At 38.6% G+C, this 15996-nt stretch overlaps 1 protein-coding gene across 1 annotated transcript in view; it reads left to right on the top strand.

The window, feature by feature from the left end:
• Cntn5 (contactin 5) overlaps positions 1-15996 on the top strand; it is a 463340-nt gene that overhangs the window by 328398 nt on the left and 118946 nt on the right. Inside the window, exons 12-13 of the mRNA XM_036192364.1 lie at positions 4206-4333; positions 6920-7095. Coding sequence (XP_036048257.1) covers positions 4206-4333; positions 6920-7095 — 304 coding nt within the window. The remainder of the gene's footprint in view (positions 1-4205; positions 4334-6919; positions 7096-15996) is intronic.

The following is a 15996-nucleotide window of genomic DNA, read 5'->3' as shown; positions in this document are numbered from 1 at the left end:
CAGCAACATGGATAACCATTAATTCTACTCCAAACATGAATGTGCTTGGAAAGCAATCACAGCATGCAGATAAAACCCTACCCTGTCATATCTGGATTTCCCTGAACATTTGGGACATTTTAAACAACAAATCCTCCTAGGCCATCCATCCTTCAGCTTCTGAGGAAGGAAAAGAGTAATCAAAGGTATTTTTGCTTTCAAGTTTGCTATTATATATTATTGAGAAAAAAAAAAAAACTGTCACAAGTACTTTCTGCTGAACAGCACACAGGAATTATTGATAGCTTTTTATTCTTTTAGAAACTGATTGGGCTCAAACTCATCATTTTTATTTTCTTGGTTTATAATTTCTTGATCTGTAAAATGAGGTTTGACTAGCCTAGTTACACATTCTACTCCAAAATTCCAAGTCACAGGATTGCACCATCTGTGCATACGGTGGTATACTTGACCACATGCTCCCCCCACTCTAGATATACTCTTCTTCCTTCTAAGCTTTGCCCTAGGAAACTGGCCCCTAAGAACCTCAGCAGTCTGTTCTCTTGTTCCAAGCAATGGGATGGCAGGAGAGATGGTAGCAGGAGACTAGAGTGATGCATATCCTACTTAATAGTTGTATAGTACAGTATTTATTAGGCATATGGGAAACTCAGAGGCAGTGCATAGGTTAGAGGAAGCAGGTCACTCAGGGTGTGCTCTGAAAGGGCATATCTTGTCACTAAGCCCTCCTCTCCTCTCTGATTGCTGGATGCTGTGAGGTGAGCAGGTTTTCTACTTCACATACACCTTCATGGTGTTCTGCCTTTCCTCAGGCTCAAAGCAATGGAACCAGCTGACCGTGGAGGAAAACCTATGACAATGAGCCATCTTAAGCCTCTTCTCCTTTTCAATTGATTCTCTCAGGTCCTCTGCCATTACAACGGAAAGTGATTGGTACAATCACTAAACAATATGGCAGCATCAAAATAAATGGTAGTCTTAGACAAGCAGTCTATTTGGAAATGCCTACGCTAACTGAAGGTGTACAACAGGAGACCCAAGATGGAAATGAAACTGGCCATGATGTTTGGAAGTAAACATACACATAGCATTGCTAACAATAACCCCTGTGAGCCATTGACCTTGCTGAAAGACTAGGACACTAGACAGGTTAGCAAGGCAGATCCAGTCACTAGTTGTTGTTGAGAACAAAGCAACCCACAGAATCTGGAGATCAGAGCTTGTAGAGGTTCATATCAAGTAGTATGCTGGTTTGCATTTCTTAAATCACTTCCCATCCCCTACGAACTTCCTCCTCCCCATTCCTTTACTATCTAGTTCCAAGTTCAAGGATGATTTCAACAGAATTAATCCCCAAATCTGAACATCCAAAAATGTAGCAGTCATATAATAACAACAGAGGGGAGAAGATAATGAGGCTGGAAATATTAATTTAGTCTTCAATTATCTAAGTAATTATGTGTGTGGTAGCCAGACATTGTGATGTAAATTTCATTCATTACCTGCTTTGTCTTTTCCAAGTTAAAAATAAAAGGTGAAGATTTACATTTTAAATCAGAAGATAAGATTTTAAATGACATTTCTATTTAATGGATGAATATTATAGTATTCAAAAATCTTCATCCTCACTAGTAGACTAGTGGTACAGGCATGTTTATATACCATCTTTAAAAAGAAAGATCTGTTCCTTATACGATGGTTGATTTTAAATGTCAACTTGACATAATCTAGCATCACCTAGGAAAAAAGTTCCAATAAATAATTGTCCAGACCAGGTTAGCCTGTGGATATGTCTGTGGTTGTTTGATTATGTTAATTTGTGTGGAAAGACCCATTGAGCAGCTCCGTTGCCTAGGCAGGGGAGTCTGGGCTGTATAAGTGTTGAAAACAAGCTGAGTACTGAGAAGCATGCATGCACTCATCCTCTCTCTACTCCTGAGTGTGGATATAACTACCTGCTTTGAGTGCCTGCCTTGACCCCCTTCCTGGGATGGACTGGGACCTAGAATTGCGAACTAAAATAAACATTTTCCCATAACTTGCTTTTTGTCAGGGTAATTTATCACAACAGAGAGGAACTAGGATATCTGTTGTCAATGAGATCTGAGATTGTATTCCTCTTCAATCAAGAGCTGAAATACTACCAGTATCTATGATACAGTTATTTTTTTGGAACAGATGAACTTGAAAGTCAAACTTCTCTCCTGTTATATTAAGCTTTATTCGAGTTGGTAAAGTTTAAATATTTTCAAGGTATTAGCAATCTGTGAAAATTATAGTAATTTAGAAAAATTTCAACAGTCTATAATTTGTTCAAGAAATACAGAATTTTGTATACAAAGTATAATTTTTGCTTTCAAATATGTGGTTTGTATTGTATGTCTAATAGAGATGAATTGGAATGAGCTCACCATCTCCTTGTTTGATAATAAACAAGCACTTCCCAAATAATAAACAGAACTTTAGGTTGTCCATTTTGAGGGATTATGTAACTTTTGTTGTTTGTTTTGTTTTTTTAAGACAGTGTTTCTCTGTGTAGCTCTGGATGCCCTAAAACTGCCTCTGTAGATGGGCTGGCCTCGAACTCACAAAGATCCATCTGCCTCTGCCTCCCAAGTGCTGGTATTAAATATGAGCACTACCACCCAGTTTATGTAAATTTTAATAAAAGATTTATTTCATTTTTAATTATGTGTATATCTGCAAGTGTGAGTGTGTGAGTGTGTGTGTGTGTGTGTGTGTGTGTGTGTGTGTAGCCATGGAGGCCAGAAAAGGGTTTCATTTTCCCTGCAGCTAGAGTTACAAGCAGTTGTGAGCTCCCTGCCCCAGGTGCTAGGAACTGAACTCAGGTCGTCCTCATGGCAACGAGTGCTTTTAACTGCCATCACTCCAACTACAGACTGTGTAGCTTTTACAGGCTCTGTATTTTTCATAGATCTCAAGTAGTAACTGTCTAAAAGAACTACTAGATCAATTTCTCCATTCTTTGTCTGTCTTGATTCTGAGTTGATCTTCCATCTTATATCTTGCAAATGAAGACTGAACTATAGTGAAACCTATATGGCGTTTTTAAACTGATATCTTTATTCATGGCAATGTGTAAGTTCATTATAGGCAGTACGTTTTAAGCAGCTAGAATCTTTTATCAATTGTTATGATGTTCAAAATTCTAAATAAATGTCAGCCCTGGGTGATAAGCAATACTGAACATACATCCGAAAATAAAGTAGCTCAGCTAAGCCATATTTCAGCATTGTTCTTTAATCTCCACTGGTTAGTATGGTGTCACCATGGAATAATCTGTTGTCAGGAACCTGAGAGTTTAATTCTAGGGTTTGAGATTCAGCATCACCTAAGCACAAAGCTTGCTTCAGCCTTTCAATTGGCTTGTGTGGATTGTTGTGCTGGTGAAATAAAGGGTTACAGTTCACAAGCATGAGAGGGAGAAAATGACCGAAGTGCTAATTAAGTCTGAAGTGCATAAATTCCCAGAATGATAAATACAGAGGGGAATGTGGTAATTCCAAATGTCAACCTCATTTGCACTGAACTTCTAAAATTTTTAATAATGCCTTAATTTTTCACCTTTATAGAAAACGGAAGGTCCATTTTTACCAAAGGTCATGCAAGAGCCCACTTGCAGACTGGAACATCGCATTCCTGTACTTCAGAGTGCAGCATGAGCAGTGTGGTTAGCAGGCCACATTTCCATGCTTGCTAACCCTGTGTGGTGCTGGGAAAGTCACTAATCACCTCTCAGCTGCATACAGTTAATTTTATGTCTGTACTTGTCCTCCCCTGTGTTTTTATGCTGTTTCTCTTTCTATTTCATTTTTGGGGTCACTTTTGGTATACGGTGAAATACCTTAGCTTGGTAATAAAATGTGGCTAGTGATAGTACAGCATCAGGCAATAATAGCTAAATTCAGGGTCACCTTTCTCCACCACTTTTAAAATTAACTGTCAGAAACTATCACAAGAGAAGTAACTTGCAAGTTTCTTCATCTTTTGGATAAAAGAAGATATTAAGTGGGTTTATTGCATCAAATCTTGAAGAGGAGAAAGCATCTACCACTTTGTATTTTCAACAGAGCTCCTTCGTCTTACTTATTATCTATTACCTTAGAGGAGGTTTGGACTTCATTGGAATTTCTTTCCATTTACCTTGCAATGAAACAGGAACAAACCTTTTTAATACTTTTCAGAATAGCTATTCTTCCAGATGGAAGCCTGAGGATCGTAAATGCTTCTAAAGCAGATGAGGGAAAGTACATTTGCCAAGGGGAGAACATCTTCGGTTCCGCAGAGATTATAGCTTCCCTGTCTGTCAAAGGTAAGATAACAGGTAACATGCCGGATGTTTCACAGCCATGGCTTCCAGGCCTCAACATCAGGGGGGAAATAAATGCAAGATACACATACATGTGTTTGCATTGATTGATGTGAATGTCTTAGTTTTAAAGTTTGTTACAGAACTAACACAACCAATTTTTATTTCCATCATTTAAAGAATTAAAACAAAGCAAGGAATGGTGGCTCCCACCTATAACCCCAGCTTTTGGGATGAAATTGTTTAATTATCCAAATCTGGTTGGATGGCAAGCAGAGAGATGGTTCAGCAGTTAAGAGCATTTACTGTTATTTCAGAAGACCCATGTTCTATTCCTAGCACCAATTCAGGGGACACACACACACACACACACACACACACACACACACACACACACGCAAGAGAATTGCTGCAACTTTGAGGCTAACCTGAGCTAAAGTGAGAAAACCTGTCTCGAAAATACAAATAAATTAACAAGCAAATAACAAAAGGAAAGGAGTCCACTATTCATAGACATTTCAGTATCTTCCTTTGAACAAAATTAATAAAAGAATAAAAATGTTTATTAGTTTTTATTCACTGTAACAAAATTTAAAGAATACTAAAATTATAAAAGTATTTTTACAGCATCTGGGCTGGGATAACCAGATGGCAGAGCCAGTGCTTCACATACCTGAAGCCTTGAGTTCAACCTTAACCATTCCAATATTCAAACATTCCCTCCCTCTATCAGGAATAATTCTAGCACCAACTAAGGATGTCCATTTGCTGTTACTTTAACCAGGCAATGGGGAAAGCAGGGTAGCTGTAAGAGGACCCATCCCACAGAGTGGAGGCAGGCACCTCAGGTCACCTGGTGCCACAACTTCTCAGAGATGTCTGTGACTACATGGTTTTTATATGCCTTTATTTTTGTGTGAGGTAGATCTTATTGTCTATAGGTTTACTAAGTTCCTAGGACTAAATGAACTAGATTTCAGGTCCACAACGTTGTGTGAAATAGTTGAGCTATTTTAAAAAATGGAAGTGGGGACTAGAAAGACAGATCAACAGTTATGAGCATCTGTTGTCTTGCAAAGTTCCCAGAAGCCACATCCCAGGGCTGCTAACGCCAGCTCTGGGAGCTCTGACACCCTCTTTTAGCCTCCATGGGCAATTTAACTAACATGTTCACACAGAAGTAAACGTCAAAATGAAATTTTTAAAATAGTTTTTTTTTTAACTCATATTTTAGGTAGCAAAATCCCATCAATTAACAAAATGATGTTTTTAACAACTGAATTATAAAGTAATTGCTTCTTCATTATACATCTATTACACAGAAAATCATCCTTTGCCTATGAAAATAGAAAAAAAAAGTTTATGTTTAGAAAATGAAGAAAAGTCTTGGAGGTGGCTGGTGTGACTCACGACTGGTATTATATTTAATGCTAACAGACTAGAGATATGGTTTGGTTTACCTCGCTCTACCTTTAGAAATAAAACCATAATTTAAATAGTCAAGACTCCAACAAGAGAAAAGGCAGACACAAGGGAAGAACAGAATATAGTGTTTCAAATATTCCCATGTATATCAAACATTACTAGCATCCAGCCCAGGGACCCAGGCTTGGACCTAGTCCCCTGGATGCTCATCTTCCGATAAGGTAGCGATGGAGCCACAAACTGTTTATTTGTGAGTGAAAATGAAAATTGGGTTACTCCGGAAACATCATGTCCATAAACCTTGAGCTCCAGCACACTGTTCACCTGTGCTGTTTGACAAAGCCCTGACTTAGGCTACCAAACACAACGGGACCTTAAGAGGGTTCATCTTTAAAGTGTCACTCTTTCCCTCAGCTTGGGTTTTTCTCAAAACTGCTCGGAAAAGACACCATAGACAGCTAAGAGTAGTGTTTTCTCCTGGGAGGATCCTCTCACAAGTGATAGAATTCAGAAGACAATGAAGTTCATTGCCATGCCTGTCTTTCTTCCCTGTCCACATGAAGGACTCTGATGAAGAAAGAGAAAACAAAAACCTGTCTCTGTCACCTCTCTACTTTATTCACGCCACATAACATCACAGTCGTTTAACCTTAATCAATGAGTGGATGGCCAATTCCACTTAATTGGTTCAACGTTCTTCTAAGTCCATAAAATAATATTAAAAATGCCAATTTTGAAATTCAGTTGTTGCCAGTTAGCAGTTAGAATATTTTTGCTGACGTAAAACCATGGTAACTCAGCTCTTTAAAGGTTTTATATAGTTAAACTAGCCACAAAGTATCAAAAATTATATTTCATAATTAGATAGATAATCCCTCTTCTATGCCTCCTCCCAGTTCATAGAAGGTTTTGTCCAGCATGAAGCAAGTCCAATGTGGTAGAATTATATTTTTAGCTCCATTGAGAGAGTAATTTGGAGGAGGTGTAGCTGCCAAAACCCTAGTATTTCAGTTTTTGATGATATACTTGAAGATAGAAATCAAAATCTGGTGCATATATTTGAAGATGCTGTACATGTTCCATGTCTAAGCTTTCTCTATAGTTTAAGGTATTGTGAGATGTGGAGAGGTGATTATACTAATGCATCTGTTTTTTCCCCTACAGAACCCACAAGGATAGAGCTTACTCCTAAAAGAACAGAGTTAACTGTTGGAGAGAGCATTGTTCTCAACTGCAAAGCCATCCACGACTCCAGTTTGGATGTCACTTTCTATTGGACACTAAAAGGACAACCTATTGACTTTGAGAAAGAAGGTGGACATTTTGAAAGCATCAGGGCTGTAAGTTTGTATATTTTTGATTCTTGAGTAGTAATTTTTCTATGCATCTTGACACAAATGTAAAAATGTATAAAAATAATTTTATGTCATGTATAACTGAAATTACTATTTCAGACCCAGCAGGAACTTTGCAATTCATTAGTATATGAGTATGGTTTCTTTGCCTTTGCAAAATTAGTTTAGTCAAAGCATAAATGTTTCCATGTTGTTTCTAGAAGTCATATTGCTATTAATGGCTACTCTACTATTTAAAGAATTGTTAGCTATAACTATATTATAATAGATGAGTCTGCCCTGATCCTTATATAATAGTAAAAATTTTGAAGGCTCACCAGTTTCTCCTAAGCAGTGAAGGTTAAACCCACAACCCATAGTCATATATGTTCACTAGCTTCTAATAAAAATTCATAGTATGTTTCTTGTCTGTCCAATCTTTGGATTTTAGTAATATTGAATATTATATATCTATTAGTAATCAACCAAATAAAGTAAGAAATCATGTACACTGCATATCATAGACCACCTCAGCTTCTGAACCCTATAAGGAAGTGAGGAAAGCCACTGCTCCATGGACACATTGAGACATGAAAGGGCAACTTAGTGAGAGTGGAAGAAAGGCCATGGAACAAATGGTGAGCATGGTGGTAGGGGCCATAATTTTATTTCTATATTGACTGACAAGTTTAGCCCAACTACATTTCTCTCTAAAATCTTAATATAAAGTTATCACTAATATCAAGGTGTTTTGCCCTAAAACTTTTTTGAGAAACATCAGAAAGCTATAATGAATCCAAGTGGTGTAACTCACTTTGCATTAGACTTAGCTTAAACATTCTTTGATATCATAAAAAGAAAAGTCTTAGACCTAAAGTTAGTAATTCTTTGGATGGAGTCTAACTCTATCCCTGGTCAACCACAGGTACTTCCTTGACCCTTCTTACAACAGGAAGTAAGAATGTGGACCAGATAATTATGGAGATCCTTCTTAACTTAGATTCTGACCAAATCCTTTCATCTAGAAACAGAAGAATGGACTGTATTGCACTTGTCAATATGGCACAAGTTGAACACTTTCATCTAAGTTATCCAGTTTACTTTGCAGCTATGAGGGGAGAAGGTATGTCAGAAGCACATTCCAACTGAGTGACCAGTTATGACTGGCTACATTGTGTATAGAATACCTAAGTTATGTCAAATTCATTTTCTTTACAACTTGTGTGGGTTTTTCCTTCCTCTAATCTGACTTAATTATACATTCATAAGATTTTTATCACATCATTAAACAGAACCCAAACTATTACTTAGACAAAAATAAACTGATAAAAGTATATCTTATCAGGATTAGCTGTGAATATTCATTTTGAACAATAAGAAATACATAGTAAAATATATCTGAAATGATCAATGGCTCTCTATAGAGAAGTTTGGCCTACCTTTTAAAAATAGCAACAGATAAATTGATGGACTTGGAAAAATTATAAGATAAAAGAATTTTTGGTGTTGCCTCATAGTTATGACCATTTTGGGCTGATATCATTTCTATAAATTAATGTCTTTGATGTTTTTCACAAATACCGGCTCTGTCCTCTTTGCATGTGTGCTATTTTTGCCTTAAGAAATGCAAAACTGGCCACTTGCTCCATGCCAGCCTTATGCATAGTTACAAGCCATATGACAATTAACCTTTGGAGTGACAAAATCTCTAGCTTTAAAGCAATGTAAGACTTGTGTTTTATATTTAAATGATTTCTAGAACTAGGTGTGTACTTAAGATATTTTGTAGCATTGGAGCTGTGAAGTGTAAAAGGAATTGTGCATCACAAATCTCTCAAGTATTTCAGAACCTGGTTGGTGTCAAGGATATAGGCTGCATGAGGTTCCCCTTCTGCCCCTGCTTCACTTCTCTGCAGACTAGTAACAGTGCTTTAGAGTGAGAAATGGGTCTGCTATCAGGAAGGGAGCTTTGAGAGGCACTGTGAGCTGCTACAGACAGACCTCTACCAGAGAGACTGAGGGAAGATGCTGGAAGTCAGGTGTGCAGGAGAGAGAGTATGATTACTAAGCTCTGTTCTGAATGACAAAGCCTAGGCATGGATATGATCTGGAAATGAAGCACTAAGGATCCTTAGGAAGACAAGTGGGACCTGGGAGAGCACAGAGCAAGTCCCTGTCTGAAGCTCTGGATGCTGCCACCTGCAGTAGGACTGCTGATGCTGCCAGTGGGTGACTGAAGGCAAGGACTGGGGCAGTGAATTGGAAAAGAAGGGGAGAGTGTCTTCGTATATTACCTCTCAGTAGAATAAAATGAGTCAGTCGAACGTCAAGGGTGAAGAGTAGGGAGATCTCAATGATAATGTTCAGCATCTCAACAGATACAGAAGTACACCGTAACAGTGGTCTTAACTCTTCAACTAGTTTTTTAATGAGTTCTATGTTTTTATATTGCTTTGTAGGTATAACTAGCTAAATCCCTGTGTAGGGCTTTTGCAAAACATCTACATAAATTTATGTTGACATGGCTTACATAGATAGTGGCTGTGGGACTTCATTTTAAAGGAATATATAGAAAAAGATGGGATTTTTGCTTGCACTCTTTCCTGAGGCCTTGTTTTAAAAACCTGGCAAACTGGCTGGAGTGAGTCTATTACCAAAGCTATCTCTAGAAAGGGCCAAACAATCCATCCATAAATATTTCATCCAATTCTACCCAATCCATTTTGGCTAATGATATAAATAAACTGAATGGGGAGAATTAGTAAATTTATTCTTTAAAAAAAGTTTCAATGCTATTAGCTAAGTGATGTTGGGGACCTAGAGTTAAAATAGAGCCCTTCAATCCCAAGAGAGCACAATCTAAGAATGGTGAGTGCAGCTCTGTTATAGCACAGTGACTTAAGCATGCAGCTGCCAGAAAGAGTTGCTATCTGAAAAGTGTGAGTGGGCAGGATTTCACTAGCTGCCTACAGAAAACAGCATTATTTCAAAGAGTAAACAAGTCATGCAGCAGCTGAAAGGCAGAATGGGTTACAGCATGTTTTAGGAACAAAGAAGAATCAGTATTCTGCATAGCACAGTGAGGTCTCATAGTAGACACGACGTCGGAACTCAATGAGTAACTTTAAGAGAAAGAAGCAGAGGTAACATTACACAAGACATCAATCACAGATAATAAAAGTATAGGGAAAGAGGGTATAGACTTTGTTCTAGTCTTTCTTTCTTTCTTTTTAAATAAAGAGACCAAGGAGTCACACTTTTCCAGGCTACATAAGTGAATTTTAAATAGGGGGAAACAAGTTTAAAAGTCAGTAGGCAATGGTCGAGAGAAAGCCTGATCTGACCTAGTCTGGTGATCAGATGGCCAAAAACCCTAATGGTCGTACTGGAACTCTAATCCAATAACTGATGGAAGTGGATGCAGAGATCCTCGACCAGGCCCCAGGTGGAGCTCCAGGAGTCCAATTGTAGAGAAAGAGGAGGGACTGTAAGAGTGTGAATTGTTGAGACCAAGATTGGAAAAGCACAGGGACAAATAGCCAAACAAATAGAAGCACATGAATTATGAACCAAAGGCTGTGGAGCCCCCAGCTGGAGCAGGCCCTCCAGATAACTGAGACAATTGAATAGCTTGAACTGTTTGGGAGGCATCCAGCCTATGGGACCAGGAACTGTCCTTAGTGAATGAGCTGGCTGTTTGGAACCTTGGGCTTACACAGGGACACTTTGCTCAGCCTGGAAGGAGGGGACTGGACCTGCCTGTACTGAATCCACCAGGTTTAAATGAATCCCCAGGGGAGTCTTGGCACTGGAGGAGATGGGAATTGAGGGGAGGGGCTGGTGGGAAGGTGGGGGCAGGGACAGGAGGGGGGAGGACAGGGGAACCCATGGCTGATGTGTAAAATTAAAACATAAATATAATAAATAAAAAAGGAGGAAAAAAAAAGAAAAGTCAGTAGGCTTAAAAACCATAGTATATTGACTGTGCTTTACAAAGTTTACTCTTATGGTATTCTTTGGCTGCCTAATGTGTTCCCAACCCTTGTCTAAAACCCATGAGAAATAAAAATAGAATCATTGATCCCAGTCTTTAGCAAGGATACAGATTGTGCAGGTCATTAAGCAACTCAATAAAAACATGGCCATAAAACAAATAAAGAAAAAATTTGGCTAGGAGTGAGGGCACATGCATATAACCTTAGCACTCAGGAGTTGGGGCTGGATGCTTCTAAACTGGAAGCCTGCCTCCACCATTTAATGAGATATTATTTGAAGAATTAAAAAAAAGTTAATTGCTAATTTTTGTAATAGTCAAATGTTGATGGAAACCAGACAAGAAAGAGTAATATGATCTTTTATTCTTGTAGAGATAAGAAATTTGACTACCTGTTGTTCACCAATCACTAAGATATACACATACTATTGATTCTCAAATATGGTTATATTAATTCACGTTATTTGATGGAGCACATTGTCTATTCGACATGATGTAGACTTTATAGGTTAGCATTAGGATAGGCAAAGTAGAGAGAAGAGAAATCAAGGCAACAGAAAGGGTATTGCACCTCAGTGCTGAGCAGGGACTTAGTGTTGACCCAAGTGGAACCTGGCTCTTCCTTAGGTGTTAGTGTATGTTCTGACCCTTCAGCAATAAGGAACTCACACACTCACAAAGAGCTAATTCCCTGACCAGACTACACTGTCAGAAACCTGGAGAGAATTCACCTTTCTTTAGTCTTCTTTCATTTTTAAAAGCAGTTCTTTGAGAATTTCATACAGCGTGTTTTGATCATTTTAACTCCCTCTCCTGATTCCTCCTAGATCCACTGCTTTCCCTACACACCCAGCTATGTATCCTCTGCTTTTTTTTTAATCCATTAACTTCAGTCTGTGATGCCTATATATTCTCAAGTGTTTGGCCTTGCTGTAAAGCGCAGTCCACTCCCTCTCCCATAGCTACATATTGCAATAGCTCCTTACCTAGGAATGGCTTTGGGACGAGTGATTTAATAACCCATTTTCTAAGTCTGGGAATCATAAGCATGCCTAATTTATATCCAAGGGTTTTTCAGAGTTGTAGGTGAGTAAAAAAAAAAAAAAGAAGAACATAAAAACTTTAATGCCTAGAGGATTTTGCCTCAGATGAGAAGTTCTCACCATGTCTGTTTCCCTGTTACAGATGCCTCTGCTCTTAGTCTGTTCTTTGGGGAAAAGGTATCTTTACTGAGGAGTGGAAGTTAGAACAGAATGATTTCTTGATTGGACCATTCCATTTCTGAGAAGTATAACTAGAGTAAAAGTCAATGAGCTCCTCAGACATGCTGTTAGGACAGCAGAGTATTAGGAGAGACTCAATGCTGCTGTTGCAGCCTCTCCATCAAATCAGCATGCAGAAGTCTTGGAGAACTGCATCACTAATCAGTACACTGATCAGCTAGAGTGGATCAGTTCAAGGCACACATTTTCTCTGGCTCATTCTGAATTAGTAATATTCACAGTTAGAAGTTAATCTGGGCCCGTGTATGTTCTCCCCTCCTCCAATGGTGTGGTCCAGAACTCAGCCTTCCTATCAGTGTAGCATCTGCTCTTGGCTCTTTGTCTAGATCTGAATCCTCAAAACCTGGGAGGCTACCAACTTTCTATTCTTGCCAACAGTCTCTTGACTGCCACATCTTTATCTTTGCTTCATGCCAGCTTTCCCATAATATACTACAAAGCATTTAATTGGGACAGAACATAAAATAACTACCAACCAAATCTCTAGGCAGCTGACATGGAAAGTGGCTATTTTCAAAGCATTCAGAGTATTCAGATGACCCCAATGAGGGTCTATTCTTCATGCTTCGGCTGTGTTAAGAAACAGTGCCTCCTCAGAGTAGGTATCCGTCCAGCCACTTTAGTCTGTGGTCCTACAATTAAATCATTTTGAACTCTAGACCATAAAAGTGGAGTTTAACACAATGGTTTACCACATTTTAAACATCATATTGCACCAAAGCTGCACACAGACTAGCCACTCTATCTGTGCTTGTTGAGCAAAGTGAGAGCACACACACACACATGGCATAAATCATTTCTCAGTTTCACTAATCCATTATTTCAGAGATTCTAATGTCATTAGTACTAAAAAAATTTCTATTAAAACATGATTCCATACAGAATAGTTTATTTCCTTTCTCTCTCTTTTCTTCTTAATTGATTTTGAGTAAAAAGCAACAGCAAATTGTTCCCTTTAACACAGTTTGGAGTTAAATAAAAGATTGGCAGCCAGACAGTGGTGGCACATGCCTTTAATCCCAGCACTTGGGAGGTAGAGGCAGGTGGATCTCTGTGAGTTTGAGGCCAGCCTGGTCTACAGAGTGAAATCTAGGACAGGCACCAAAACTACACAGAGAAACTCTGTCTCGGGGGAAAAAAGATATGTTAAATAAAAGATTGGCCTCCAAGATAGTCTAGAATTGGAACACGTTCCTTCATTCTCAGTGTATGATCTGTAGACAACAATGCAGACAGGAGCTCAGTAGGTCAGCAACACCATGCTGGTGATGCACAATATCCACAAAGCAGCAGGCTGTAATTCTAGAATTTTTAAATGTTCTCAAATTTGATGAAATCTGATGATCATTTCATTATATAGGACAGGATTGACTTAGCCATCCAATAAAAAATAAAAATAAAAAACAAAAACAAACAAACAAAAAACAAACATTTTTTTTTTCCATTTAACTACAGCCCACGTTGGCCAGAGAGATTGTTTGGTAGTTAAGAACACATCTGTGCAAACCTGAGCACCTGAGCACAGATACCCAGCACCTGCATCAAAACAAAACAAACAAACACAATATAGGCATGGTTACTCATACCTACAATCTCAGCAGTGGAGGAGTGCAGAGACAAGAGGATTGCCATTACCTGAGCTGACAAATGGCTAGCTCCAGTTTCAAGAAAGACTCTGTCTAAAGGCAACAAGACCAGGTGTGTAAGTGTCCACAAGCATGCACATGAGCTAGCACACACCAAAATGACCTCCTAGGTATGGTATTATAATAAACATGTTTGTTAACTTAGAGGCATAATTTCTGTCATTGTGTGCATTGTCACAGCACTGCAGAGAATATGAATGGTTACTGGTATCTCTGCAACGTTTTAGCTTTTAGTTTTGTTTGCTTGGTTTTGGTAGGGAGTGGAAATCAAGCTCCCTAAGGTGAAAGAAAGTCTTACTTATGGACATTGTTGGCCTTGGTTCTACGGTCTCCAAGGGAAATACATCACCTCACTTCACAGACTGGCCCCATGGAATTTTAGGTCATTAGCTAGGGGTTGTAGAGAGTGAGAAATGGAAACTCTCCTTTCTCTTTAGTAAGGGTTGCTATCATAGATTGTGAACTCCAGACATTTAACACCCTCTAGCTTCTAAGTCCAGAAGTTTCTTTACATAGACATAGATGATAGAGGTATATAGATAATATCTACAGATAGATGTGCACAGATACAGTCCATGCCTTCCACAGTTTTCTCCTTTGCTAGTTGTATTTTATGAACCTAAAGCTCAAACTGAATGTGTGTAATTCTGTAGTCTTCTGGGCTTGGTTGCTTGCAGTGGGACCAAAGAACAAATTTGTCTGGATGAAGTTCTGTATCTTTGAAAATGTGACCTGAAAATGTGAGCCAGTCATTTGTTGGCACCATTGCTGGTGTGTCTGCTAGCTTTGATACAAGTTTATATACAGATTCATTTTCTCTTGTTTCCCATTCTCACCTAGCATGTCACTTTTCACAATACATTACTTAGATAAATTATTCATTTCATAATTCATGCCAAACTTCTAATTTATTTTTTTATGAATTTTCCTGTGGTTGTACCTTGAAGAACAATCAACAGATCTTGATAATTGAACATCTTCCCCACCACAATCCAACAAAGAATTATCTTCCCAAGACAGTAAACTCTTTATAAATAACATACATGCTATTATTTAGAATAAGTAAGCTAAGAAATACTTAAGAATACTAATACATAAGATCCATGTAAAATGACCACTCTCTACTCATGGCAAATGTTTCTTGTTGAAACTAGGACCCACATTACTGTCATAATCTTCTATGACACTCTTCTCCCAGCATTTCAAGTCGCACAGAAGAAATAAAACAGAGCAATAACTGATTAAGAGGCTTAATTGACAAATCGGTATTTTCAGAACATGTCTTTTTTCTTCCCGCTCTTGCTGCTCTTTTTGCCTTGCGAGCCTGTTCAAATGAATCCACTTGGAAAACACGACTTACATGTCTACATTGCAAACATCATTTAATCAGGGTAGTAAACTCTGGGGTGAAGTCTGGGTTCTCTTTTCAGTGCCGAGGACCTCCGTCCCCTAGGAATTCTGGCAGCTAGCAGCTATGGTGACTCACATTTCACTGACCCACTCTGGGAATTGCCTTCATTTTAAAGAGCAGTTCCATGCATGCTCCACTCCCTCACCTGTGCTTAGTGCGAAGGAGCAATGAGTGTGTAGGGCTATTGTGAAGGGGAGTCTCCTGCCTGCCAGAGACAAGGCAGCACTGAAGGGCTATTTCAGCTCAGAGCTCCTTCTGGGATTGGTTGAGACTCTGCTACCACCACACCACACAGGAACCTCCTCTCTGCCCGCTTCTGTTTCCCTCATTGCTTCACAAGTATTAATTCCCACAGAACTTGCAAAGGAATCTCCATGGCTTGTTCACTTCTCCAGTTCCTGTCCTAAGATAAGCCTAGTTACAAATGCCATCACAAAAAAAAAAAAAAAAAAAAAAAAATGTGGAATACCCTGTCATTTACTGAGTATCTATGAGAAACTTCACAATGTGTTAGGCTTTTGAAATGCCTTACATTCTTGCTGTAGATAGTCTATCATATGATATAAGAAATTT

Source organism: Onychomys torridus, chromosome 7, assembly GCF_903995425.1.
Source record: "Onychomys torridus chromosome 7, mOncTor1.1, whole genome shotgun sequence".
In the NCBI taxonomy this organism is placed as follows: Eukaryota; Metazoa; Chordata; class Mammalia; order Rodentia; family Cricetidae; genus Onychomys; species Onychomys torridus.
The sequence above is the reverse complement of the archived record's forward strand: the minus strand, read 5'-3'. Positions and strand labels throughout refer to the sequence as shown.